The following is a 27,353-nucleotide window of genomic DNA, read 5'->3' as shown; positions in this document are numbered from 1 at the left end:
CCCCAACATACAGACAAGTAAATGTATGTATGACCGTTGCTTCGCTGGCAAGGCTAGCTGGGGGCGGTAGGACATGCCGTCTCTCATCGTTGTCTGCCAGCTCACAAAGTCCGCACAAGGATGGCCGATGACCGATGGAGCAAGTTGTACTTCGTACACCTTCGTATTTTCCAGGCCAAGCCCAGCGATTCCGAAAATGATGATCCTGCGCAACATCACCTCCTGCTCTTATTCCCTTTTCAGTCATGAGAAGACGCAGTTGGCCGTCTTTGACCCCAGACAGTTCCTCGCCGCCTTGCCGCTTGCATGAAACAGTGATGAGCTGGCCATCTCCATCAAAGCACTACGAGGCCGGGACTCCAGCCGTATCTCGTGATCCATCGTGTTCCTTGCTGTTTTAGTAACTCATGACAAATTCATCAGAGAAAAGGCAATTCATCAGAGAACAATCCCTCCTCGGTCCTCTTCAGAGTGCCCGGCTCCACCTGCCGAGTCCGCACTCTACAGCCGCCGGTTGATGTCACACAGGGGATCCTTTCCTTCGCAACCACTAGCAGCAGCATGGAGCGCGTATTGCTTTGAGCCTCCGGCCGGCACGGCGGAGCCTGAGATCCGCTGGGCTTAATTATCTGGCCAGCCTTAGCGCGAACGCCCTGTGTTAGTTGTTGCACACCCGCCTCGGCCAACACCAGTCATCTCGTCTCCTGCTGCTGCAAGCAACGCCCATCTTCATCGACGGCGTCACTAGCAGTGTAGTTAGGACTTGGATCTCCGGCAAGACGCTTATCCGTCTTTGAAAATCGCTTCGTCTGTCCGGCAATGTATCTTCAACCGTCCTTCCAGCCCGCTTAGACGCAAAATTGGCACCGTCAGCAAGTTTGGTAAGATGCGCCCGCTTTCGCCAGTCCAATGCAGGCACCGACGCGACTTAAACACGGAAATCATCCTTCACGCCTTCATACCTTCACACCACAGGACTAGGCGTCCGTCCCAGTCGCAGGTCCGGCCTAAACAGCATTAGCCCACCCCAGTAGCCAGAATAAGATGGCAGACGAACCAGACCACAGATTCTGGGTTGGCCTTGCTCGTGTGGTTCCTCACTTCCAAAAGTCGGCCGCCCGAAAACCAGAGCTGCCGTGTCTGACCGAAAAAACGAGATCCGCTCGTCTCATTGGACCGCCGGCTTCGATCTGCTAACAGCCGCCTGTCGCCCCTAGTCGGCCAGTCACGTCTCCTGCGCAGCATTTGTGCGAGCCGTGATTCGCAGTTCCCCAGCAACTTGGTTCGTCCAAATGTACATCATTTTCGACGAGTCGCAGGCCTGGGATTCTTGCTCTGGGGACCCACAAATGGGCCAAGCGTTGTGGGAATTCAAGGTGTGATGCAAGTGTGAGTTTGCCAACATCAGCTCACGGTGTAAGTCACCGTTTTGGCCTCTTACACGGCCTGCTTCCAACGCTTCTCTTCTCTTGTCTCGACGGGCGGTTACGGCTGGCGTCAAGGAGACCCATCCGACTCTCAAGTTTTCCTTTTCCCTTTCCTTAGTTTTTTTTTTTTTTTTTTTTTTTTTTTTCCTCTTTGGGTTCCTCGGCGCCAGATTACGGGCCCATGCCATGTCGCCCACTTAGCACGACCAAGCCTCGTCCTAGACCCGGCCAGCCATGAGACCTTGCTCAGTTTCGCCCGGACGGGACCACAACTCGTCACCAGGCCACCCGGTGAAGTGAATCTTGACTGTCCCAAATTCAGAACTCGGTTCTTGACTCCCTCCCCTTCTCCCTTCCCTCCTCTTCTCTTCGTCGTCGCCTCTCTCAGCACGTTCTAGACGGAACGGGCCGGCATGATCCAGATCAACGGCCCGTGGCGAGGGGGCACCAACACTCGGTCGGCCGTCCAGGGTGTGGTTCCACTCGCTGGCTTGGCGCCTCATTACGCCGGTGTGCGTGTCAAGTCTGTGTGTGCGTGCGAGCATGTACGAAAGTACTGTGTGTATCTGTATGTGGCATGGACAAGTCTCTGTACATGACCCTTGTCCCTGAGGCTAGGACCGGCACCCCATAACCTACCTCAACACCAAACTTGGCCACCATAAGCGGCCGGCCATAGCCTGAGCGATGCCGCAATGCAAGATTGGTTGTCATTTTGGCAACACACTTACGGCGCCTGGCGCGCATGTTTCCGGCCCCCTTTGGCCTCTTTGGCGGCTTTCTCGATTCACGGAATCCCCCGGTGCAGGTTGAACCGCTTGAAACGTATCTCAACTCGCCGAGCCCAACCTGTACCCAATGCAACGGGGGACGTGGTCCTCTCCTCTCCTCTCCTCTATCTTTATCCGTCCACGTCAAAGCCTCTAGCAACCACGACATCAAGCTTGAAAAAGGGCCATGGGAGATGCAGGCTGTTCCCAAAGCAGAAGGCCAGCTCATCATTGTTGCGGCTTCTCCGGCCTGTGCTCCACGGTCTCATGGCTCTCACCGTCACTTAGACGCATTTCTCTCCATCGATTTGTTTGCAGTGCTTGAGACCGGTGACGGAATCTCCAACCCGCTAATGTCGCCCGTGCTTTCAGCCACTCGTGTTCCTGAGACCCATATCACACACACACGCACAAAAAAACAGGACCCAGCCTGTTGCTGCTCCATGTGAGTTGTTTGCGCTAGTCCATCTTGTCACAGGCACTCCTGCAGCGATGTGGATGATCGGCGATTCAGTCCGAGCTTCGTTCTTCTCCTCTAATCTGCACATGCCATGCTGGGCGTATAGTCACGTCGTTCCGTCCCAGAAGGCGCTGACCCTGCGTCCGCCAACGCCACAATCCTGGTTCAAAGCGTCTGGCGTCGCACCAGCTTCAGCCGCGTCGAGGGGGCGCGTGGCAAGTTGGGCCAGCTGTGCCGTCTCGCTGTTCGCAAAGTATAGCATGCTTTCCAATGTGCTAGATGAATGTATGGCTCGGTTCCGTTTTGTGGTTCGGTCCCGGGCTCAATGTGGTCTGGTGGATGGCCTGTTGATCGGCGTGGTGTCTTGCCGGGGAAGCAATGATACGCTTTCCGATTCAGCGAGCGACAAAGTCCTTTGTCCGATTCACACAACCTTGACGCAGTGCTTCCCAACCAACTTGTCTTGGGTTTTCTTGGTTTTGTTCCGAACGCTGTGCCGCCCGCCCAAACCCACCAGTCCCCCTTCAGGAGGCAGTGTCGAACCCATCCCCCTTCCTCTAGCCTCCTATAACGCCACATTAGCGATCCCCGGAGAATAGAGCCGCGACAGGGGCTTGGATTCGTTCGTGATACCGTGTGGGCTGTCTGTATACATCATTAATATAGATGGGGTCAGCTCAAGGGGACCACTCAGTTGAACGAACCCCCCTCCCCTTCCTAGGCCCCCCCCCCCCCCCCCTAAGCATCAACCCTGAATTGAATGCTGATGCAGTTTGCCATGCAGTTTGTAAATGGCCACCCCGGGAAAAGGCTGATTGCGTCCAGACGAGTGCTGCCACGTTGGCCAGATTAACACAGCTCTCCTAGCTTTGCCCCCGCTATCAAGCCTTTGTGCTGACGGCCATACGTCAAGAGATGTAGGAGTACAGAAACATCTCCATCTAGATATCTGAGGGCCCAGGGTTGGCTCCAGAGGGCCAATCATCACCCCTTCTCGGGCATCCGGGATATTCATGTGAGTCGCGAGGTATGCATAGGTACCATGCATGCCCATATGAGAAAACATCGTCGTGTACGGTTCTAATAGGACGTGATGAAAGGTAGAAGAAAACTAAACGCAGCAGGTGAAGTAGTAGTTCCGGATGTGTCCCTTAAAATAGGTTACTACCCTTGAGATGCTCCATTCTCGCGGTGGAGATGTGCTTCCAAGTAGCCATGGCGCCCTGACACTGGCAGCCGCGGTTCAACTCTCCAAGTCCACGACTAATGCATCTTGTCCAACCCCGTTTGAGCGGTAGAGCGACCGAAAGAAAGAGAGTCATCGACGCGGTGGCATGTGGGGATCTCCCAAAGAGCCGCATTCACGAATGCTGTGTGACCGCCGGAGCCTGTTGGCATTGCTGTTCTCGGCCGCACCTCCAAATTATTCTTCTCAGAGTCTTATATTGAGATGGCGCTTCCAAATGCGAGCAGCGTGGCCGTAACTTGGGAGCCTGTAGACCCCGGAGAATGGGTGTGACGGTACGGAGGCAGGACCAGAGGTACCGCCCACAAGTGAATTCCGTGTGGCGTCGATTAAAATATATCTCTAAAGCCCTTTTCAGCTTGCAGTGGCCAATTGTGGCTCCATTGCTTTTCTTATAAAAGGGATAGAGATGGATATGACCTCGCCCCCCTTTTTTGACAGGCATATGAGCTACCTATATCAAGAGATAGCATACCCGCTGGATGATGTTCCGGCTGTGGGAAGCTGAAACTGCTGCCATTGTAGTCACTCACGTACGAGTACTCACAGATAAGTCAAGGAGCTATCCGTCAAGCTCTGGCGACAAGCTCGGTGCTGGTGCCATCCAAGGTTCTGCTACTATGGCCACTATGGCCACTATGGCCACTACAGCCATGCGGGACGAACCACGACCCTGGCATTCACCGAAATCGACAGCTAGAACCACATACTAAGCGGTCAGGATCCATCCCCCTGTTCCATGACACTTGTCCATCCTCGGGACGAACCATAAGAGAGACCCACAGTGGCCGCAGATCGAGACGCCCACTACTTGTGGTGGAAGAGAGTAGGGCCCGAAAGCCAGGGCCTCCTGTGGCAGGGACACATCTTTCCTGGCAGTAGCATGCGTGAGCAGACATCGGTGCTCCATTTGGTGTTATCAACCGTTGGCCTGCAGTGATGATGTTAACAAAGGAGACTAGAAGATGGGGGATGATATGAATTGCTATTTTTTTGTCCAATTGAGAAGAGTCAGGCTCAGCAAGAATGAGACAGACAGGAGGCACCAAAACTTACAGGCCCGAATGTGGCAAAAGCATTGTCAACGCACCCCTCCTTGGTTCTTCGAGATGCGTCGTTCACAGACTTGATGAAACTGTACCTTTTTTTTTTTTTTGCCCCTCTTCTTTTTCCCCTTTCCCTTGGTGTCGAAAAGCCCTCCGCAAGCTGGAAAGCCGAATTTAGAGCTTTGTACGGAGCATTGTACAGGACAAATGTGCCGGTACACTTGTGTGTGTAGCATATGAAAAGAAACGCGGGGACTCTGGTATGGGCTTCTCTACGGGCAGCCTATGAGGCTGGACCAACGTGGCAAAGCAATCTGCAGGCTCACGAGCACACCACTGGAGGAACCACCCTCCCCAAAGCGGCCAAGTGGAGGGAAAGGTAAAGGGGATATGGGGAACCCAAATAGCATATGTCGACCTAAAGCCGATGCAGCAAGGAATTGGGCCAGTTGAAGGGAAGCTCTCTCATCATAGCTGAATAAGTTAGTCGAGATTTGTGTACCTGTAGCGCGTTGACAGCGGTGGCATTGGTAAAAGCAAGACAAGGTATGTAGCAGTCATGGTGGTGTTCTGCATCGAGACTACCTCCACATCGACCCCCCACACGCACAATTCCACTCCCACCCCCCCTACTTGGGAAGCCAGGAACGTGCTACAGGATACGCCATCACACGGCAGCAGGGGTGTGCCAGTGGGTGAAAATAAAGGGGTGTGTGGGAGTAGGGCAACTGGCATGTTGGTATAGGGCAAAAGTACGGATACCCAATCCACGTATCAAAGCATCTTTTTTTTTATCCCGCAGGAAGCAGGACGATAATGACGAAGTTTGTTGGCCCGTGTAAAGGAAGGTGCTTGTTGGTCGCTGTGAGTCCCACCGAGGATTGGGTTGTAAAGCGCTGGATGGTAAAAGGATAGGACGAGGGCCGAATGGACAGCAGTTGTTCTGACTTCAGGCAAGTATAAGTTAGCTTGGCCGTCCCCAATGCTGAATCGAAGTCGTCAGACTTACCAGCCAGACTCGAAAACAGGCGACGAGCCAAAAACACTCAATTTCGACGTTGAAACAATCCTCGCCAGCCGAATATACAAGCGAGGTCCGACAGGACTAAACGGGGTGCCCTGCATCGAACGATTCCGGCGCTAGTCTGGAAATTGCTTCCTCCGGGTTGTCTTGTCCATTGTAGGTGGCAGCTTTGAGCAATTCTTCACTTCACATCATCGTCTTCCTCCTGCCATGGAGCGGAGAGCGGGAATGCCTTCGTTATGCCTGAGGAGGGATTGGTCTTGAGGGCTACCCATTGTTTGCCAATGTCCACTTGCTGATGTTCTTGATTCGCAATGCAGTTCTCCCCCCTCTCCCCCACCACCACCTTATTCTCCTCCCAAACCTGGTCTCCTCTCGATCGACGCTATCCACCGAACGAATTGACCATGTGTTATTTCGAACAGACTCGCTGGAGTTGTGGTTACTGGCGTTGGGGCCACTTCCGCCAGCAGTGCAATAAGGAATATCGAATGGGAGAGACGTGCGGGCTAAAGCTCATCTATGAAACAAAACCTGACCCCGACGTCTGTAAGCTATGTCACGATACGGAGAAGAAAAGGCGGCGCCTCGCCAAGATGATTCAAGATGTGGAGCGTTGGAAGGTTGAGGGCAATCGGACGGCCACCATCGAAAGGACACAGGAAGAAATGGCTGGAGTCAGTGCCCAAATCGCAGCGATGGATAAAGATCATTTGCAAAGGCTGCAAACGCTTACTCAGGTATGAGAATATCCCTCTCCCTTACCCTGTCGAGACACACTATGCAAGATGCAGAAAAAAAATCGGGCACGAGAAAAACACCGTGGCACAAGAGGCATCTCTGTGGCTAACATTTTCTTCTGCTTTAGTGACGATGGTAAGGGGGGGAAAGTCAGCTTATAGAAGACACGGCCACAAAGTCAAAGGTTAGCCAGCGGATATCAGAGACTAGGCACGGCACAGCACAGCATTGGGTCAACTCGGAGCGAATAGAAAAAAAGAGAAAAGGGTCCTGGTCTTGTTGGAAGAAATTTTTTTATTGCAGGCTGCTAAGCCACGGAAGTCGTTCGCTGTTATTTCGGGTTGTCTTTCATCTTTGCATTTTCAGCATGGTCCTGGGCACAAGACAAAAAAAAGCGTTTTTTTTATGAGTCGGTTAAAAGGCTTGATTTTGGTCGACTTCACTGTATTATCGGTTTGATGGATCTCAAGGACGTTTGGTTGGGTTGTTTTTTTTTTTCTTGTTGCCCTTGGGCTCCGGTAGCGAATGGGTCGTCTCGCACTCCTTTTGTTTTAATTAGATACCTAGGTACTGGGATTCCGAAATGACACGCTCCATACTTCGTACTTTTCGTCGACTTCAAAGGCGCGGCTTCCGGGGGCCTGGATTTAGCACCACACAGATTTCATTTGGTGGTGGGCTGGATGAGTTTTGTGGGTGGGCCAATTGCTGCTACTGCAAACGACTGGGGGCAGTTCCTTGTGACGAAAACTCCTTGGCGGGGTGAGGGTAGAATGTGTCCAATGTCCATCGACTGCGTGATGTGATGGAGGTGGCTAGTACTGGAATAGCGTCCAGGAGCAGACGTCACGTCCAGAGCCAACAATTAGTACGAGTATTCCGTTGAATCTCCATCATGCTTGTGGTCGGAGAGGGTGTGGCAACAGGGGCTGGATCTGTACAAGTAGCTGTACAGGACTGTACGGGTACTCGTATGCGTAGAATCTTCGCGCCAGTCGACAGGCGACGTATCGTACTTTGACGAAAGTGTCTCTCGCTTATCGCGTTTGTGAACAGGCTAAAGCCATGACGCACGCTTACTGGTACCAGGGAGCTGACGTGAAGAGTCGGGGGTGGGTTAGGATCAATCACATGGATACAGTATAACGCAAAAGAGGACCACATCCATGGTTGAATGCGTTGCGATTCGATTTCCGCCGCGGAATGCCCAAGAAGGACCGGTCTCCCGGATTTCCTTGAAGCAGTATGGGCCATGGTACCCGCAGAGATGTCATCGTTTTCCCTCGATCCCCCGCGCCAGTGGGCAGTCAAGCAGTCCGGGATGCCGTCCAGGGCCAAAAGCCACTGCCGTCTGTAGCGGCTGACCGTAACGAATGGAAGCCGTAGCCATTGACGAGCTGCTCTCCGTTGTCACCCCCCTCCTGTCGCTTACAGGTATGATGCCATGGCTTCTCTAGCCTCTCCGTCACCCTCATTCGGCTGCTGGGGTTCACGAGCCGGGGGTGGCTGGCCTCATCGTCTCGCCCTGGACAGCCCACAAAGCTGGACTGCGCTTCACAGCCATCTACCGATGATTTGGATCCCTCGACAGGCACAATCCCGATGACTTGGATGTGCCCCCGACCCTGCCCACCCCTCAAAACGGAACGCGTGGGAACTAAAACGGCGGTGCGAGCCGAGGCCGACGAAGAACCAAGCTAAAAGACGGAATCCGACGGCTAGCTAGACAGCCAGTCCTTGATGCTCTGGCACTAGACGACTCCACTGTCCGGCCGTGCACGTGTCTGACGCTCAATGGGCACCTTGCGGTGAAGCATATTCGCGGGCTGGCATTTTACTCGACAACAATAATAGCCCAATGCTGCCGTAGGGGAGCAAGAGGCTTTCTCTAATCATCTTAATTCACAATCTTTTGGCGTTTGCAGGGCCGTACGCCGTGCTTCCAATCACATTGACCCCATTCGGGCCTTGGTGTCAAACGCCAATTCGATTTAGCGGCCGCTTGTTGTTGAACGGAGCGTAAGATATTCTTTTTTTTTTGGTTCATTTTGGTTCTCTTCTGTGAAGACCTCCTGTTGGTACAAGCGCTTGCCACCCCTGGTCATGCGCTCTTTTTTTCTAAAGAAAAAAAAAGGAGTGTGGTTCCGGGAAATTTGTAAATCTCGGTTCAAGAGGCAACCCGCTTGAGATGCCGTTGCTCTGGAAGGCTTCTGGCCTTTTTGACAGAGCCCGGGGTATCGAAAAAAAAGATACTAACGAGAAAATGAGAAAACGAGAAAAAGAGAGAAAAAGGAAAGAGGAAAAAGGAAAGAGTTTGTGAGTTGAATCTATCATTTGTCCACCTGACACCCCGCTGCACCATTTTTCACCCGTCATGTCTTATTGGCAAAGAAACACCGAGGAATCACAATTCACTTCATGGCCGCGGCCGCATCTGCAAAGGTCCCGACAAGCGCCGCATCGTCATCGTCGAGTGTTCTTAGGCTGGCAGGGCGATCGCCGTGTAGTTCGCTCGCATCCTCGTCGGCAAGCCAGTCAACTTTGATGCCGGCAGGAGGGCTGTCCTCATGCGTGCTGAGTTTCGATACGAGATGGTGATAGCGTGCCACACGAGCACCTTGGCCAGCGTAAGCGAATAGCGTCGTCGTTGAAGTTCGGCCGGTAGAGTCTTGCGGAGCGATTTCGAAGATGTCGACCATGTTGCTGCAGCCAAAGTCAGTGTCTCAGTTCGAAAGAAGCCAATCAGGTAATATGGAGAGGACCAACTTGGATGTCTTTGCGACTACTCGCTGAAGCGCCTCGTTCTCTCGCTGGACCTCTGCAGTGTCGCCTTCTCCATTGAGCGCGGCGTCGCCAAAGCTGCCGTACTGCATCCCGTTTGGATCATCGTACAGGAGCCGATTCTCTTCGCTCTGCGGGGGAAACGCCGTCAGCCTCACAACAATCACATAGTCGCACATCGCACAGTATCACAGCCGCGAACAAGGCGAACAAGCAGAGTAGCGTAGTGTAGTGTAGGGCGCACCTCATCGTAGACGTCCTTCTGGCGCCGTCCTAGGCATGATTGGCAGAGACCCATGATGTCGGGTCGCGCGGGCGGCGCGGGTTGATTGACGCGTTTATCGGATGCAGGAAAGTCGCCGCCGTATTCATATCATGTTTCCAAAGCACGCAGCAAAAGTCTCGAGCAACGTGCGTGGTTTTTGTTGCTCCAAACCCCCTGTCTGCGATGCTTGTCGTCCGTTAGTCAAGGTTGAAGCTCTCGCCTTTGGGGGCTCACGAGCTCGCGGTCGGGTAAATTTCGGTCCGCGCAGCATCACGCAACTCGCCAGGCAAGGCCCATTTCGGCAGCTCCTCTCAATACCAGTACTACGCTCCGTACTAGGCACTATTACAGCATTCATCTCAACTACTACATGTTCTGTATCTACTCAGATGCTTGGTTATGAGCAATTGCCCTTGTCATTTGCTGCTCAATTCAATAACCGTCGAAGCATCGTCATATCATGGAATGCACCCGCCAATTCGCAGCCCCACCCTCACTACCGCTATAGCTGGACTAATATCAGGATTCATAGCAGGGTCTCCCTCGAGAGAACCAAATTGAGTGTTCCCTTGTAACATTAATCCCTTGAAATCAATACAAAAAAATATTTGCCCTCATTCTATGATGCGCTATTCAATGGTCTTGTCCAATTGACCATCCTTAATGTCAAGGGACGCAGCGCATCTTCAGCTTGCAGCTCTAGCTGATGCAATCACTAGAGTCCATGAAGGGACTAAACAGCCTCCTTTATATCGACATCCCATTCTTGCCGCATCTATTACTTTCTTGAATTGTGCTAGCATGAATTCATCTCCTCGTTTGACTAAATCTAAATGCCCTTTCCAGAAAGATATAAGAAATCATGGCGGTCGCCTCTCCAATCAGTTGTCATCATCCTCATCATCCTCATCGCCATCTTCACCATCTCACATCAATCATCTCTTTCTCTCTCTCTTCACACCTTTTTTGATCTTTCACTTATTACCTTGACAATTACTTTCGGATATTTACAATCATGCTCAGCATATTGCCTTGGGCCTTGGTAGCTCTTGCTCCACTAACAGAGGCTCGTTTCGATATCAGGCCAAGATCACAGGACAATGAGACGCTCCGATGCTGCCCTTGCATTCCGACTAGCCTCGGTCCGCAAAATACGACTGTCACTGTTACGGTCACAAATCCCCAAGAAACCGTGACAATCGACCACACAATTGTTCTGCCAGCAACAACAGTCTTTGTCACTCATTCTCTTGCTGCTACTTCGCCCACTACCGTCACCCATGTGGTCACAGTTCATCCCGAGTCTCCAGCCAAGATAGAAACGGTAGTCGATTCCAATCCCAGCTTAGAACCCTCATCTCAGAATGATCCTATCAAGACGGTCACGATGACTGTGCAGGCGGGAGGTGACCAACCCAAGTCGCCCAAGACTGTGACGGTGACACTCAAGCCAGATGGACCAAAATCTGTCCAGGCATCGCCCAATTCGGTTGTGACCGTTACCGCTACTCAACAGACGTCTAATTCTCAACCATCAGCTGAACCATCACACTCAAACAACGGCCAGGGAATCGGCGCAAACACGGCCACCGCCGCTGCTATCCAGGCAACTCGCTCTGCAGAGTCAAAGCCAAGTGTCAAGACTGTCACCGTCATTCAGAAGCCATCAAACCCAAGCGTCGAGACAGTGACATCTGTGGAAGATCCAGCAGGCCCGAGCACAACGGCAGTCCCTTCCGCAGACAAACCGTCGAACTCGACTGTCGAGACAGTAACATTTGTGGAAAACCCCGTCAGCCCAAGTACCGTAACAGTAACGCTTGCAAGCAGCCCTTCAAAACCAACCACTGCAAACTCAACCGTTGAGATGGTGACCGTTGTGGAGAATCCGGCAGCCTCAAGCACTACAGCGACGACCTTGGGGGGCAGTCTAGCGAACTCAACCACAGAGACGGTGACCTTTGTGGAGAATCCAGCAAGCCCAAGTACTGCAACAGTTACCCTCACAAACAGCCCTTCAGATTCAAGCTCTACAACGACGGCCTCGGCAAGCAATCAGTCAAATTCGACCGCCGAAACCGTGACGTTTGTGGAAACCCCTACAAGCCCCAGCACTGCAACGGTAACCATCTCAGCTAGTTCTTCAACACCAAGCACCTCAAACTCAACCACTAAGAGTGTAACCTTTGTCGATAACCCCCCGAAGTCAAGCTCGACTGCATTGGCAGTTTCACCCAAGAGCTCATCAAGCCTGAGTACCCAGACGGCGACCTCTGTGGTCAACTCGGTAAAGCCAGACGTTGAGACGATAACTTTTGTGCCAAACCCACCAAATCCCACCAATGCAACCTCTTCGTCTCCTCAGCCAGCCATCACAGCTCCGCCACAGATTGGAACAATCTCGCCCAGCATTGACCATTTCACCACCGTCACGCAAACCGTTTCCTCTGGTGGAGATGTCAATATCGAAATCACCATCATCAACATATTCACTGGAGAAGTCATTTGCAGAAAGAAGGACAGCGACGAGCCATGCGACTCCAAGCCGTCTCCCTGCTTGACAACCGGTATCTTCACATCAACAGCGACGGCATTCAACACTGTTGTTGTGACGGTGAGTCCCGGTATGTGGACAAATGGAACATCGGCAACTGGAGTTGCGCCGCCACTTGGAACAGGCACCGGCAGCCCTGTGCTTCGAAGGGGACGGGTGCCTATGATTAGGAAACGACTATAAAGAAGTGCTACGAGAGGGTGGTTGCGGTAATGTTCAGGGGGGATTGGATGTAATGAATGATATGGGCGGGGTGATTCTATATAACGGTGTGCAATGGGTATCTATGGTATATCTAAATCTTACGGGACTAATGCGGTTTTGCTTGGATTGTTATGGATATTTCTGTTTGTCTTGAAACACTTATAGTTTTCAGTTGTCTTGAGGGTAATATCAGAGAGATAGTGATTTCATTTACAAGGCTTGGTTTCCAATATATCATGACATTTTCATCAAATGCAGTTTCAAACATGAAGCATCCCAACACCCTCTACACCCAGTTCTCCCGAATCACCTCGGCAATCACACCATGGTCCTCATGCTGCTTCAGCCCACTCACAACAACCACTCCCACAATCCCCTCCACGTTGGCAACCCGAATCGGCACGCCACCTCCGTGAATCGCATACCCGCCAGCCTCGCTCGGCCCCAGCGAAAACTTTGCCGCAAACGCCGCCTCGTTGCCCGCGTACTTTTGCCCCAGATACCACGAGCTCTTGCCGAACCGCAGCACCGCCGCGGTCTTGCGCTTCACCCAGCTCTCGTTGTCGGGCGTCACGCCGCTGCCCGTGGCGACTTGGTACAGCGTCTGAGAGCCGGCGCCTGTGCTGATGGAGATGAGTGTGGCACGACCTTCCCGGGCAAAGGGGAGGAGGCGGGCGTAGAGGAGATTGCCGAGCTCGACGGCATCGTCGGCTGTGAAAGAGGAGAGGACGAAGCCGTCGGCGCCGACATCAGCGTCGACTAAAGCTTGAAGCTATTCACGAGGTTTAGTATCAAGAGCCAGATATCTCTATTTGTATAGCTGTAGTGAGACTCACTTCTTGTGCAGAACTTCCGCCTGGGGGGCTCTGAATAGGAGTTGGGGGTGCAGAGCTTCGAGTTGCGTCCAAGGCCTTTTCAAGACCAAGTCCCGAAGCAAAGTTGCGTTGCCAAACCTTTGGAGCCATGTTGACGATTTTGTGTTGATTAAAATGAAATGTTCAAACGAAGAAAAAGAAGATGAGTGAGAATTAAAAAGCTATAAATAATATGTCAAAAACAAGGGAGAAAATGGCAGAGATCTCGACTTAAGTTTTAAACTTAAAATGGCTCCGATCAAATCAACGCTGCACTAACATCGGGCCGACTAATTCTCTCTCAGCTCTGCTCTGGGGAGGCTTTTTTTTTTTGGGCGACGGACATTCTTGCCAGTGTCCGGGTTTTATCTGGATTTGCTGGTGGATCGCGGGAATCGCAGCTGTTGATAGGCGGCGTGAAAATTGGGGGCAGTTTATACTCGTATGGATGGCGAGTCGTGTTTAATTTGTAGCTGTGGAGAAGCTATAATGAACTGCATTACTCAGTTGACTTGTGAGATGAACGACTCGATCAACGTGGCTGATGGTTGGAGATATATAGCAGGGAATAAGACAAGAAGCCATTCAGCTCGTACCAATACACATAGAATCGGTGCATAGATTCAGAACTACCTAATCTCATGCCTATGGTTGTATCTCACTGTCACATCCCCAACACATGTCTTCTCTAGTATCGGTAACCATCCTGACGTCTGTCTAAGCACATGCGCAAAGAGAGATACGCTCTGCTTCGCATAGCATGCATGTGTGGTCTGATTCCTCTTCGCATTAAGCACATCGAATATCATGGCATCACAGTAAATCCGTCCAGCCTCCCTTTCCAGAAGCGCGGCCAAACCCTGAGAAAGAACAAAGGAAACAAAGGAAAATAAGCAACAGTAAACCAACAGAAAGATGCAAGACACAAGTTGTCCCACCAAGGCATAACACTCAACCTACGCCTCATCATAGTGAACATCATTCTCCATTGTCGCATCCGACTCGCGCCGCCGTAAAACCGGTTCCGACTGCACGCCGCTGTACTCAATAACGCTGGCCGTGTCCGACAGTTTTCCCGACTCGAGGTCCTCTATGCTCTGCAGCGCCTGAATAAACTTGCCCTGTTCCATCTTGAGCATTTCACGCTTGGCAGCCGTCGCCGCGTCTTCATCCATGAGCTTCTCATAGACACCCGTCGAGTCTGAGCCACGCACGCCAAGTTTGTCATCGAGATAGTTGCGAAGCTGTCGTCGAATTGCGGGGATCATGCGGCAGACAATACGCTGCGTTACAGCATCGGAATATCGTAGGGCGGCGAGTTTATAGTATCCCCTAACGTACGAAACAACCTCAACCTCCCGCTCGAATTCATCCGGCTTCAGTTTGGTTTGCTCCGACTCCCGCCGCTTGATCTCTTGGACTTGTTTTTCCTCCGTCAAGACCTCCCACGGCACAAGAGACTTTTGTGCGTAGCCAGCTCCCATCATTCTCATATGGTGGCGGAATCGAGTCAGCACGGCTCGCTCGCTTTTGAGACACTGATCAAACGCTTCAGTGTTGTACGTCATGACTCTTTCCGCCTCATCGTTATAGAGCTCATCAAGTTCTAATTGTGTCTTTCTCCAGTGCTCATCTAAGCAGCTCTTGAGGTGCCGCTTAGCTTCTGTATATATGAACCGCTTCTTCAGGTTCTCGAGAGACTTGTTCAGTGCCGAATCGAGTTCGGCTTGGAGCTGACGAATTACTTCTTTCAGATATACCGTGGTGGGTCCATTCCACGGTCTGATAGCCTCCATGGCCAAATCGTTGTAGACATCCGGTGGAATGATGCTTGGCATGCCTGCCTTCATCTTCGCTTGAATCTCTTCCTTCACTGCTCGGAGTGTGCGAAATCCTCGGCCGACGTCGCTAAATTGGGTAAATGGTTCTGGAAGACCTTGTCTCGGTTGTGGTGGCACAGGCTGAGAAGGGCCAAAGCTGTTGCCATTAGCAATGCCGGCTTCCTCGGGCTTGACCATGTTCGGTGTCCCATTGACAGCAAGATCCGTTCTCGTCCGTTTGTTCGACGGCGTTGTTTGTGGTGCCGTATGTCGTCGTTTTGAGGGAGTAACAAAACTGGTCGTGGCAGTACCAACAGACGCCGCATCGGACTCATCATCGTCAATGAGCTCAACCACTTGGATATCTGTTCGGTCCTTGAGCGTAAACTTGGGTTTAATCTCCAAGAGGCAGTCTCGGAAATTGGTGGGCAGACTATTGATACGAGCTGCAAACTCGTCAATCTTGAGCCGGGCACTATCGGCAAAACTATTGAGGCATGTCTGGATCTCTAGCTCCACGTTATGGGGGAGCTCGGGAAGGTTGGCCAGCTGTCTGGTGACTTTATCGAGATGGTATTTGACTTTGTGTTTGATGTTGGGCAAGCTAGAGATGTTGGCGTTAGCAGTCAAGATACCTGATTTGGGGTCCTTGAGAAAATTGATTCTTACCTTTTCGCAAATTCCTCGCCCAACCGCTCTGAGAGGAAGGCCTTGAGTCTTTCCACACCGCAGCGGTCAACAAACGCATGAAAGGCGTCGGGCCATTTGTCGACAGACTCGTCTTCGAACATTCTTTCCTCCCATTTTTTTAATTCTTCCAAATCTTTGCCCTGTGGGCGAGAGGTTATAAAATACCCCAAGCCGGTTGAATGAGCTTGCCCCTTCATGATTTCGAGCCACTGGGAGTGATTCCCGCCGTCAGGCAAGAGATCTGCCTTGGTCAGCACTCCGATAGTTCTGTCCTTTGCTTGCAATCTGCGAGTGAGACCAAAGGTTGCCGAGTTTTCAGCATCACTATTCATTGGCATGGCGCAAATAATGATGGCAGAGGGGTGTTGAATGTAAGCGCTTGAGAGATTTCGAACCACGTTGACCAAGTACTCATCGTTGGCATCCGCTGGATTCTGAAAAATGCCAGGCATATCGTAAAAGGATAAATCAGGCAAATCGGGGCCCTTTATCTCTAGGGAAACAACATTGGGCGAGAATTTTGCCAAAGTCTCTTCTGCCGCCTTGTCGATGGGTGTGTTCATGGCAATGGAACCTCGTCCAGGGACGAAGAGAATGGGAGGCTTGTCATCATTTAAGATTGCAATCTGGGCCCAGCGTAAGACTTCTTCAATCTCGTTCTTGTCGTGCATAGTTTTAAACTCCAAAACAGCAGTGCTGGGCCGCTTTCGCCAGGGAAAGAAGGGGTCATTGTTCGTGACATCGGATTCGTGTATGGGGCGGTTGGGGATTGATCCGTACGAGTACTCTTTACGGAGCCAAACACGACACGACCATTCGGCGTTGCGAGAAACGCGGATGTGCAGAGGGCATCGAGTGCATGCGCCTTCACTCCGGGGCAGATCCAGGTTGGCAAGGCCGGACATTAGACTGGACTTGCCTGCCGACTGATCGCCAACAAGGACAAGCTCGGGTAGCTGCACGTCATGGGACACGCCAAGCTGCTGGAGCTCACCCAAAGTATCATTGCAAGCTTTGAGTTTCTTGCCGATATCCTGAAACGAGGTATGGAAGAAACTCTCCTCCATATTTCTGGGGCTTCCTGCAGCCGGCAAGCTCGCCGTCGCCACTACGGTTTTGGCCCTGACTTCTCTGAATATGGGGTCTGTGGCAGGCTCCGACTCTACAGTACGCTCACTAGGCGCAGCTGGGAAATGCAAATGTCAGCATCTCGCAGAATGATGAAAAGCCTTCTCATGATGCGCGGGAGACTCACGAGCATTGGATCTATTTTCACGACCAGCCATAAAAGATTGATGAAACCGGATTGAATCCAGGGAGTCGTCGCCATGGGTGCCGTTATCAGTCACGCTGTTGGCGTATGAGTTTGGCATTGGCTCAGGCTTCACCTTTATAGGCTTGCGAACAACACGGCGGGAATTCATGATGATGATATCCTCAGAGGAGTCCTAATCCGTCTTGGGAGGCTGCTTGTTATCAGACATTGACGAGATTTCGGCTCCGCAGTAAGGGAGAATGGTGATTCCAATGGCGATGCAGATAGCCGTATAATGTAGGAGGTGATGAAGGTGAATGGATCCAGGTAGTGACAGTCGTGTAGAAGAGATGAAAAGAAGGTGAAGGTAAAGAGGAGGTGATTAGGCAAGAGAATAGTGCGGTAAATGGGTATTAAAAGATAGGAGGAAATGCGATAGAATTGCGAGCAAAGAACCAAGATGAGATGAAAGTGACGCGTGAGTGAATGAATGGCCTTGGGCTCAGACGTGGAAAAATGCTGATGCTGGCAACTGATATTCACCCAGCCAACTGGTGGTGTTTTGCTGCTGCCCCATAGAATTGCAGGGGTAGGTGGTTAATGCTTGATAGCGGGTTTGGCGCCTGATGCAACGGTCAGCCAGTGCTACACGATGCAAACGGGAAGTGGCGGCACAGAACAGGTCATTGACCTCTGTTAGAGACACGGACGAGAAGAGGAGAAACTCGCTACGAAATTGGCAGAACTGCGAGCTCTGCAGCATCGCCGTGCTAACAGAAGTGAATGCCGTCTGGAGCTCGACATGAAAGCTAGAAGCTTTGAGCTTTTGCCCAAAAAAGGGGGGCTGGGCTTGGAGCTGTCAGGCACAAGAAGCTGGGGCCACGTGACCTGGGTTTGAACTTTGATGGAAGTACCCTGTACCTTGTACTTGTAATATGAGTTGAGTTCAAGTTCCATGGATGTTGATCAACCTGTGCTGCGGCAATCACAAAAAAAAAACTCAATCAGTACGTACATGATATCTATAAATCCCGACATATAAACACTACCAAGACTACCTACTACATTGAGGCTTTTCGGCAGCTGCCCCTGACAAGAAGCAACTCCATGCAGAGCCCACAGCTTTTACTGAGAAGCGCCTAGCCTTGTTGCAAATGGTGGATCTTTGCTCGTGCTGCTCTGCGCTGTACGGAGTACCTACCTTGACTCTGTTAGTATGCCGTGCATTATCATACGGAGTACCAGGTACATGTACCGCCTTCACACGGCAAATCCTGCGATTGATATGAGATGATCATCTGCCGGTTGGGCCATTGTCTTGATGCTGGATGGTGGTTTTGTAGCTGTTTTGCTGTTGACTCGGCAATTTCTAACACGGTTTTATTTTTTATTTCCCCAAGCTTGCCCTTTGAATAGTATTAATCCTTACTGCAACTCCATTCCCAGCGTAGCACTCAGCGAGGCTACCGAAGTACTCTTGTACCTGCACCACCGCTTTGGAGAAAAAAAAATTGGAAAAAAAAAAACTGTTCCAAGAGAAATTAGTCTTCAGCCATCGGCTCTCTTAGCTCAACCCAACCGTAGACTTTACAGCCTCATAGCAGTAGCAGTAGCAATACCTTTCTGTCTTTTATCTCTCACCTGCTGGTTAGGCTCAGAACATCACCATGGACGCTGCAGGAGACGGGCGGAACGACGCCTTGGCTGAGGGCCGGCGCATCTACTTAGGCGCGGCAACCTGCTCTCTCTCGATCTGATGGGCCCCAAACACTGACCGGTCACAGGCAATCTCCACTACGTGCTCAAGTCGCAGGACATTGAGGAGTTTCTCATCTCCAATGGCTTCGACGACATTGAGAACATCCACGTCTCTGTCGACCCCGTCAGCGCCCGCAACCCGGGCTACTGCTTTGTGGACTTTGCCGAGCGGGCCACGGCTGAGCGAGCCCTGACTGATCTCAGGGCAAGTCTGCGTGGCCGTGAGGTCAAGGTCGGTCCATGCGAGCCTAGGAAGAAGCGCAATGGAGACGGCCGGTCCACCTTCCAGCGTTCGGGTGACTGGCGAAGCCCGTCTGGTGACGATGGCCAGCAGTTCCAGGGCGAGCCTAGGGAGCAGAGGCCCCGAGGAGGCTTCACTCGCTCCGACGAGGTGGCCGATGAGTCTCAGGGAAAGCGACTGTATGTTGGAGGACTGGCCAAGAACCTGGACCAGGAGCAGAACAACCAGGAGATGATGGACATTTTCACTGGATTCAACCCGTACGTCTCTTGAACCTTTGTTTCATTCTTTCATTTTCTGTTATCATCAGTTGCTAATGATGAAACCAGCTCATACATTGGCAAGCGCATCACGCCTCATGAGAGCACTCGCAGCCCAGCTGGAACCTACTACTACTGCTTCGTTGACTTTGAGAGCAAGGAGGAGGCTGAGGCCGCCATGCAGGCCCTGGATGGTGCCCAGTACGACGGAGGCGTGCTGAAGGTGTCGCTGGCTAAGAGGACAGACCGACAGTCCAACCGCCCCAATGTGGCATCGGATCGCAACGGCGGCCAAGGACGCGGTGGGTGGCGATCATCCAACCCTCGACCCGAGGGCGGAGCGCCACCTCCCGCCAGGGCCATGGGATCCAACAACTGGCGAAAGAGGGACACTGAGTAGTCGGTTTTTGATGGAGTGAATGAGAGACTAGGACTTGAAAATTGGAAAGGAGATTGGCTTCGGACGAGGCCACAGTAATGCTGATACATGATGTATGAATTCTCTTCTTGTTATGTATTTGTTTCTTTACTAGTACAGCAAACACAACAAAAGGTGGAAAGAGAGAGCGAGCTGATTTGTGTCGTCTCATGTCTCGTATAGCAGCAGCAAACGCAAAGAACAAAAGTGGTGCAACTTCTGTGATGCCTTGTAGCGTTACTAGGTAGTGTCTAGATGTATAACTACCTTACTAATATACTACGGCACAAGTCAACATGATTCGATTGCCTCTCCCTCTCTTTCTTCCCGCTTGTATCCTAGCTTCAGGAACGGCCACCACGTGCGGCTTTCTCTTGTCGCGGGGCTTCTCGTCCCGCCATGCTGGACCCTTTTTCCGCCCTCGTTTAATTGCATAACCCGCCTCCTCCAACAATCCAGCAACCCCCTGTCATCCCAGCAAATCGAGACCGCGAGAAAGCCAGTCGTGCAGCAGCCGCTCCACCGCCTTGCTCCCGCCAATTCGCTGGCGAGATTCTCTCTCTGCACGCTGATTTGATTTGATCTGCTTTGCGTTTGGACGAGCGACCTGGCGATTCTCCCATTGTTGGCTCTGCTCTGCTCTGCTCTGCGCTGTCCTGCTCGTCTCTGCTGGAAGCTCATCTCATCTCCCGCCATCATTTCAGTGATACCCCTCCCCCTCTCTCGCTCTCCAAACCTCCAAACCTCCCAACAATGTCTCTCCACGTCCCCTTGCCGCATCGTTCTGCCACTCCAGTGGGCGCCGCCACCAAGGCTGTGATCCTGGTAATGATGCCCATTTTCTTTTTACTTCTCTGTGCCAATTCCCGCCTCTGTGCTTTGCTGAGATGCTCTGCTTCTCCCCCTCAATGGCTGCGGACAGCTGGCTCTAAGCGCACACCGCCGTGCAACACCACCAATCGCATACGAATAACAGCTAACATGTCTTTTTTCTTTTCTGTTCCGTCTAGGTCGGTGGTCCTTCTCGCGGCACTCGATTCCGCCCTCTGTCTCTCGACCTCCCTAAGCCGCTCTTTGACGTTGCTGGCCACCCCATCATCTGGCACTGCCTTGCCGCCGTTGCGCGCGTCAAGCAGATCCAGGAGGTCTACATCATTGGTTACTACGATGAGTCCGTCTTCCGTGACTTCATCAAGGACTCGGCCAGAGAGTTCCCCGGCATCAACCTGCGATACCTGCGAGAGTACGAGGCCCTGGGCACTGCAGGCGGCCTGTACCACTTCCGTGATGCCATTCTCAAGGGCCGCCCCGAGCGCCTCTTCGTCCTCAACGCCGACGTGTGCTGCTCGTTCCCGCTGGAGGAGATGCTCAAGCTCTTCATGGAGCGAGACGCCGAGGCCGTCATTCTGGGCACCCGCGTCAGCAACGAGGCTGCCTCCAACTTTGGCTGCATCGTCTCCGACTCCCACACCCGCCGTGTCCTCCACTACGTCGAGAAGCCCGAGTCGCACATCAGCAACCTGATCAACTGCGGTGTCTACCTCTTCTCCACCGACGCCATCTTCCCCTCCATCCGATCCGCCATTAAGCGCCGCACCGATCGCCCTGCCCGCCTCGTCTCGTACCCATCCTCGGACAACCTCGACAACTTCACGATGCCCCGCGCCGTTGCCGACGACGACGACGAGGAGGACAAGAAGGAAGTCATCCGCCTCGAGCAGGACATCCTCGGTGACATGGCCGACAGCAAGCAGTTCTTCGTGTACGAGACCAAGGACTTCTGGCGCCAGATCAAGACGGCTGGTTCTGCCGTGCCCGCCAACGCGCTGTACCTGCAAAAGGCCTGGCAGAGCGGCAGCGAGGAGCTCGCCCCCGCCAGCGCCAACATTGTGCCCCCTGTCTTCATCCACCCAACCGCCGACGTCCACCCCACGGCCAAGCTCGGCCCCAATGTCAGCATCGGACCCCGCGTCGTTGTCGGCGCCGGTGCCCGTGTCAAGGAGAGCATCGTGCTCGAGGACTCAGAGATCAAGCACGACGCCTGCGTGCTCTACTCCATCATCGGCTGGGGCAGCCGCGTTGGCGCTTGGGCCCGTGTCGAGGGTTCGCCCACGCCTGCCGGCAGCCACTCCACCAGCATCATCAAGAACGGCGTCAAGGTCCAGAGCATCTCCATCCTGGGCAAGGACTGCGGCGTTGGCGATGAAGTTCGCGTCCAGAACTGTGTCTGCCTGCCATACAAGGAGCTGAAGCGGGTACGTTTCCCCCTCATATCGCCCCTAATCTTCAACCTGCGAATTCTATATGCTAACTCTTCTTCTTTTTAGGACGTCACCAACGAAGTCATCATGTAAAGAGCGTAATTCAAGAGTTAGCGTGCGATAGACAAGAAAGTTGTATGCAATTGGAATTTTTCACGAGAAATAAAAAAGGGGGGCCCAGGAGATGAGGGCGAGGAGGGGAGGCTTTAACACCAAGAAACAATCTGAAAAATATTGGCTCCCTGACTTGTAATGATGTTACGCATTCTATTCCTAGGCTCGCGCAGGTGGGTGGGTGTTTGGGACAACGCCATAGAATATTAATGTGGAAGAGAAACCAGTGTTATTCGCATGATAAAGAGTCATTTACTGTTGACATCATAAAGCATGTCATGACGACGAGTAGTAAATGAACGCCTTGACCTGAATTGGTATTTTTCATTGCCCATCTTTCATAAATGCACCATATCAAACCAAATCTCATCCACAACACCCGCCCCTCCTCATCATGTACAAAAAGTGATTTGGGTATATTTGCAATCCATGCATTTTCACACTTCCACTTCTAAGACCGCTCCATTGCTTCCATGTACCAAGCGTGGCCTCTCAAAGCCTCAAATGATCCCTTCTATATGCACCATATCCGTAGTCCGATCCTTGCTTATATCACCCAAGAAGAAAAGAAAGAGAGAAAGAAAAGGTAATTGACTAGCCCAAAACAAGAAATACTGTGCGAAAAATGTCAACAGTGTCGAATATCACAGCTCCTTTTGCGAAGCGAGGCGACTCCCTGGCCGGGCAAACATGGGACTGCTGGGCCGGCTGGACGTCGAGCCCAAGCCCTTGACATCAAACGGCTCGACGGATTTAAAGTGCTTCGAGGGCCCCAAGCGGGGGGTACCCACGGGCGTCAGAAGGTGTTCGATGGCAGGCTTCTCAAAGCTTGCGACGCGGATGGCGGGCGGGCGGCTTCGAGCGAGTTTCTCTTCTGATATGCTGTACATGTACGTCGCGAGCAACACAAGCATCGTGCCCAGAAGAAACTGCATTTGTTAGTAAAGTTTGTAGTCTAGCCTTAAGACAGTCGCGCGCTGCGAGGGGCAAACCTACCGTAAGAGTCACTTTGAATTCAAAGACCCACACGCTGACGAGAAAGCTGAGGATGATGCTGATGCTCGTCGCAAAGTTCTTGATGATGTTATCGGCGTCTCGAATCACCAAGCTGGCTAGCAAGCCTCCCGCCGCCTGGAGAACGACGGTCGCCCATACAACCGCATTGTAGCCCTCGAAAAAGCCATGCTCGCGGATACCAGCTCCGTCCTGCCACATGACACCACCTAGGAGAGCAGCGATCATTGAATAGAAGCTCAGCTGCAGGTTGCGCACCCAAACGCTAGCCTGAGAGGGGCTCTCCTTGAGTAGCTTCTCGAAATAGACGCCAGTAAGCCCCGAAACCGCCGCCGCGACGAGAACTGCAGTCACGCCGACGGAGTAGTTCATGGGGGGCTCTAGGAAGTGGAGATCGTTGTCAATGCCCTCGTAGGTGGCGGAGCGTCGAGTAAGATGCACCGGAGCGTCGTCGGGGATGGCGTGTCCAAGCTCATGGCGAGATCGGGGGAAGAAGTGGTCAGGCATGCCGTGAAGAAGAAAAGGATCGGATCTGGAGGCGCTGCTGAAGGTGGTCGATCCAGGTAGAGAGACGATCGAGACTCCTAGGGTGAGGACAATAAGTGATAGCCAGCGCTTGAGGCCTAGAGGGCGGCTCAGGAGATAGACGCTGAATAGCGCCGTTGTAAGGATCTGCAGTCGTTGGGGTCAGCTTTCAGCTTTCAGCTTTCGGCTTTCAGCATAGCAAAACGCCATGGTTCCCTCCATTCTCACCTTTAGCTGGTACAGGACCTGAAAATGCACAGCATCCAGGTTCTCAATGGCCACATACTGCAGGATATTCTGCAGCGTGTAAAACACGCCAGGCACAATGAGCTTCCAGCCATCCCCCGCAAACATGGCGTTGTAGATTTGCTCAAACAGCACCGTGGCGGGCGTGCTGGGCGCCAGCGTCTTGGACCCTTCGTACAGGGCTAGCGTCAGGGAAACGGCAAGCTTGATGAGCTCGTGGAGAAAGACGGCGGTCGAGGGAAAGTATCGGTGGTCGCCGGAGGGGGGCATGATGCGCGAGTAGTGCATGAAGAGGATGAAGGCCGAGTTTTGGACAGTCAGCTGCGTTTGTTGGAGATTCTGTTAGCATTGTAGGATCATCATAGGAGTGAGAAGATGGCAAGAGAAGAGGAATCCTCACTAGGATTAGAGAGATTGGTTTGCCAGAGCTGCCAGCTCTGATCGCTGAGCCTCCGCCGTCGAGCACCGCCATGGCGGGCAGATTGAAAGCAGCTGCGTTTGTCTGTGTGTGTGTGTGTGTGTGTGTGTGTGTGTGTGTGTAGATGCGACGGATCAATTGCTTCTAGAGGGTCGGCCCGAGAAATATGTAGAAGCTTCCTGAGGGAGAGGCGTCGACAGTAGCTCAATTGTGTGGTATGAAGTTGTCAGAAGAAGAAGTCGGAAAGCTGCTAGAACTACAGTAGGTAGAGCAGGTTAGTGGTGGTTTGTTTCGGCCAGTGGCCACGCGACACCCCTCTCAGTCTCTATGACGCTGCCTATAGTGAAGCTCAGCTCAGTTCAGCTACGCCAATGGAGCTAATATAGAATGGAGAGGCAAGTTGTATGAAAGCACTGCAGATGCTCCGATTGAGACAGGATATAATGATATTCCCATTTTCTATGACATCCTCCTTCTCCACGTGCTCTCCGTCACAGCTTCAATCGATCCATGACTCGAATGCAACACAAATCACATCAACGATCCATTCAGGCTGCGCCCCTGAAATCGCCCCCTGTACTGCTCCAATGCTCACAGCTCCAGGCCCCCATAGCACCCCAAACCCACTAAAATTCAGCGCAAGTCAGTGCACAAACGGGGCCGAATCGCCACCTCGATGCGGATCTGCGGGGCCAAAAGGCTTGATCCCTTGGGTCCTGCAAGTCCTGGTCCCTCTATTTGCCGCCGTTGGTGCTCGATGGAGCTGTTGAGCATCATTTGCTTGGCTGTTGAGGCGCTGGTCAGACAGATCTGGTCTTGATGCCCAACCAGGGGCTAAAGTGGTAATACGAGCATCTCCTCTAACTCTCGATGCAGCGGTTATGGGCCGCATTGCCAGCGTATCAGACATGCAGCATTAATGCCCACACGCTGAGACACCAGGGGAAAAGGAGAGTACATGGATTGATAGAATAGAAACGAAAACAAGGACAGGAAAGACAATTTGTCCCAGAGATTGCCGGAACCAAGGCAAAGACACAACTGAAGAAACCACGCAGATCGCAATTGAATTTCTAGAGATGCTCCGTATTCCGCACCTAGCATGTGTTTGACAGCGGCACACAACGCAACTGGTTGCAAATCACCCTGTTTCGTTGCGAAAAGAAAGAAAATAAATTGTTTGACCTTTAACATCTTCACTTCAAGCCCCTCTTCTTATGCCTGTGACCAATTTCCTGTACGCAATTCCCAGTCGTGACCCAATCCTTTCATCACCTTTGCCATAGCCATGTCGTCCAAGAAAAGGAAGAAACGCAAAACAAAGAAAAAAACCAATCAAATCTAGCCAGTCGACTCTTTTGAACTCAACGAAAAATTTCTCTCGTCAATTACCGTGTGCCCAGACTGCAGGCCGGGGATAGCATCCTGTCTGCTGAAATCTTGAGCCACGAGGCTCCAGAGCACAAAGTACTCCGCCATGCTCTCTTCAGGGTTCCTCTCTTGTCCCCGAATGCTATCCCGACTCCGCGGTCCAACCATCCGGTTGCGTCTTCTGAGGTTGAATCCCAAGTTGTGCTCAAACGCCTTCAGTTTCGGCTTTTGCGTGTATTCGGGAGGGCTGGGCCGATATGTGTGCCGTACATCCCTTTTCCGATAGTTCCACACGCTCTTCTGAGGAAGAAACATGCTAGCGCTGATGGTAGGCACGGCCATGTCTCTCAGCGGTTGGCTATAATAGAGGTCGCCAGCAGCATCCAGGTGATGAAACAGATCTTGGTGGCTCTGGCTTCGGAAAAACGATAGGGACCCAATGTCAAATGTTGGCGACATTCCTTCCAGTCCTGTCTTGTACATGTTGCCCAACTAAGACGCAAATGCTTCAGCAGGAGATCCCATACCATCGCCGTCACCGCCGTTGTTCTTGTCCTGTTGCCTGTCAGCATTACGGTAGTCAGGATGGCTGAGACTGCCCTGCATCATCAGGCTGATCAAGTCAGTCCACGAGCTGCCAACAATATCGCGGCCTTCAGGCGAGTTGCTCCTGATTTTGACTGCGATTGGCCCATCGTTGCAGTCCAGGAGCCACGACAAGTCCGCATCCGCGTGCAGCAAATCAGGGTGTTTGTCGATGAAAGATATCACTGGTTCTGAATGAGTCCGTATCTCGTCCTTGTCCAGCAAGGCCTCGTTAAAGCCGTACGCAATCTCATGGTCTCGCATAAAGCGAAACACATCAAATGTAATGTCGTGAGTAAATTGCGCCTGTATCCACCCATTCATAAGCATGAAGCAGAAGAGTCATTCATAGATGGCGGTACACCAAGAAATATATCACTTACGCCTGGCTCGATTCTCCAAATCCAATCGTAATCTCTCAACCGCTTCTCACTGGCAAATGATGCCGAGTTCCAACGAGATATCTGATCAAGAAACGGCGCCTGTTGACCATTTTTGACGCCATGCTCGCCACTACTCTGAGCCGACGGTAGCGTGTTGAATGCCAATGGCTGCTTTGGGGATGCCAAGTTGTCTTCAGAGATAACTTCGTAAAGGCAGATGGCAGAGGTCGCGTTCGAGGTCTGCTGCCTGAACTCTTCGCTCAGGGGTTGCATGCTGAAGAAGATCCAGTGGTATTGGTATCGGTGGTTGAACGTTTCTTCCAGTTGCGAAATGGACGACAGGAGAGCGGGCAGATCGTGCTCGTGGGCGAGGGAGACGAAAGCTGCTCTGGGTCGTTGATCAGCAGCAGAAGAGATGGCAAGGCCATGCACGAACGATGATGGCTGGATCAGGAGAAAGATCCAAGCTAAGATAAATTGTACAGTCCAAGAAGGTGAAAAGACAGTCGTAGTGCGTTTCTTCGCCATGATGGGCCGTTGTGGCGAATAGGAAGGAAGAGAGGGGGCAGCTTGACAGTCGAGATGGAGGATGGCAGGCCAGTTACAACGTCTGGTTCGTCGT

The 27,353-nt window shown here is 52.3% G+C and overlaps 9 protein-coding genes across 9 annotated transcripts; 4 read left to right on the top strand and 5 right to left on the bottom strand.

Annotated features, from left to right (window-relative positions):
* Window positions 1–1,974: 1,974 nt before the first annotated feature.
* On the top strand, window positions 1,975–2,679 carry TRIVIDRAFT_215002 (uncharacterized protein; the record flags this gene model as incomplete). Its single annotated transcript, XM_014105570.1, has 1 exon — window positions 1,975–2,679. The coding sequence occupies one exon, from the start codon at window positions 2,173–2,175 to the stop codon at window positions 2,644–2,646; it is 474 nt and encodes a 157-aa protein (XP_013961045.1).
* Window positions 2,680–6,380: 3,701 nt separating this feature from the next.
* Window positions 6,381–6,719, top strand: TRIVIDRAFT_33586 (uncharacterized protein; the record flags this gene model as incomplete). Its single annotated transcript, XM_014105569.1, has 1 exon — window positions 6,381–6,719. The coding sequence occupies one exon, from the start codon at window positions 6,381–6,383 to the stop codon at window positions 6,717–6,719; it is 339 nt and encodes a 112-aa protein (XP_013961044.1).
* A 2,326-nt stretch (window positions 6,720–9,045) lies between these two features.
* Window positions 9,046–9,927, bottom strand: TRIVIDRAFT_85567 (uncharacterized protein; the record flags this gene model as incomplete). The annotated part of the gene is made up of 3 exons (XM_014105568.1): window positions 9,046–9,417; window positions 9,481–9,626; window positions 9,740–9,927. The coding sequence occupies 3 exons, from the start codon at window positions 9,791–9,793 to the stop codon at window positions 9,126–9,128; spliced, it is 492 nt and encodes a 163-aa protein (XP_013961043.1).
* Window positions 9,928–12,804: 2,877 nt separating this feature from the next.
* TRIVIDRAFT_141200 (uncharacterized protein) lies at window positions 12,805–13,483 on the bottom strand (the record flags this gene model as incomplete). The annotated part of the gene is made up of 2 exons (XM_014105567.1): window positions 12,805–13,283; window positions 13,369–13,483. The coding sequence occupies 2 exons, from the start codon at window positions 13,481–13,483 to the stop codon at window positions 12,805–12,807; spliced, it is 594 nt and encodes a 197-aa protein (XP_013961042.1).
* An 845-nt stretch (window positions 13,484–14,328) lies between these two features.
* On the bottom strand, window positions 14,329–16,949 carry TRIVIDRAFT_140205 (uncharacterized protein; the record flags this gene model as incomplete). Its single annotated transcript, XM_014105566.1, has 2 exons — window positions 14,329–15,796; window positions 15,862–16,949. 2 exons carry the CDS (start codon window positions 16,947–16,949, stop codon window positions 14,329–14,331), a joined length of 2,556 nt encoding a protein of 851 aa, XP_013961041.1.
* Window positions 16,950–18,730: 1,781 nt separating this feature from the next.
* Window positions 18,731–19,993, top strand: TRIVIDRAFT_215001 (uncharacterized protein; the record flags this gene model as incomplete). Its single annotated transcript, XM_014105565.1, has 3 exons — window positions 18,731–18,865; window positions 18,922–19,396; window positions 19,466–19,993. 3 exons carry the CDS (start codon window positions 18,805–18,807, stop codon window positions 19,794–19,796), a joined length of 867 nt encoding a protein of 288 aa, XP_013961040.1.
* A 574-nt stretch (window positions 19,994–20,567) lies between these two features.
* On the top strand, window positions 20,568–22,426 carry TRIVIDRAFT_165875 (uncharacterized protein; the record flags this gene model as incomplete). Its single annotated transcript, XM_014105564.1, has 3 exons — window positions 20,568–20,639; window positions 20,825–22,069; window positions 22,142–22,426. The coding sequence occupies 3 exons, from the start codon at window positions 20,568–20,570 to the stop codon at window positions 22,166–22,168; spliced, it is 1,344 nt and encodes a 447-aa protein (XP_013961039.1).
* A 69-nt stretch (window positions 22,427–22,495) lies between these two features.
* On the bottom strand, window positions 22,496–24,446 carry TRIVIDRAFT_228909 (uncharacterized protein; the record flags this gene model as incomplete). The annotated part of the gene is made up of 4 exons (XM_014105563.1): window positions 22,496–23,118; window positions 23,186–23,875; window positions 23,957–24,295; window positions 24,375–24,446. The coding sequence occupies 4 exons, from the start codon at window positions 24,444–24,446 to the stop codon at window positions 22,834–22,836; spliced, it is 1,386 nt and encodes a 461-aa protein (XP_013961038.1).
* Window positions 24,447–25,733: 1,287 nt separating this feature from the next.
* TRIVIDRAFT_33900 (glycosyltransferase family 15 protein) lies at window positions 25,734–27,259 on the bottom strand (the record flags this gene model as incomplete). Its single annotated transcript, XM_014105562.1, has 3 exons — window positions 25,734–26,233; window positions 26,360–26,654; window positions 26,732–27,259. 3 exons carry the CDS (start codon window positions 27,257–27,259, stop codon window positions 25,734–25,736), a joined length of 1,323 nt encoding a protein of 440 aa, XP_013961037.1.
* Window positions 27,260–27,353: the final 94 nt, after the last annotated feature.

The sequence above is a fragment of the Trichoderma virens genome (genome assembly GCF_000170995.1).
Source record: "Trichoderma virens Gv29-8 chromosome Unknown TRIVIscaffold_1, whole genome shotgun sequence".
In the NCBI taxonomy this organism is placed as follows: domain Eukaryota; kingdom Fungi; phylum Ascomycota; class Sordariomycetes; order Hypocreales; family Hypocreaceae; genus Trichoderma; species Trichoderma virens.
The sequence above is the reverse complement of the archived record's forward strand: the minus strand, read 5'-3'. Positions and strand labels throughout refer to the sequence as shown.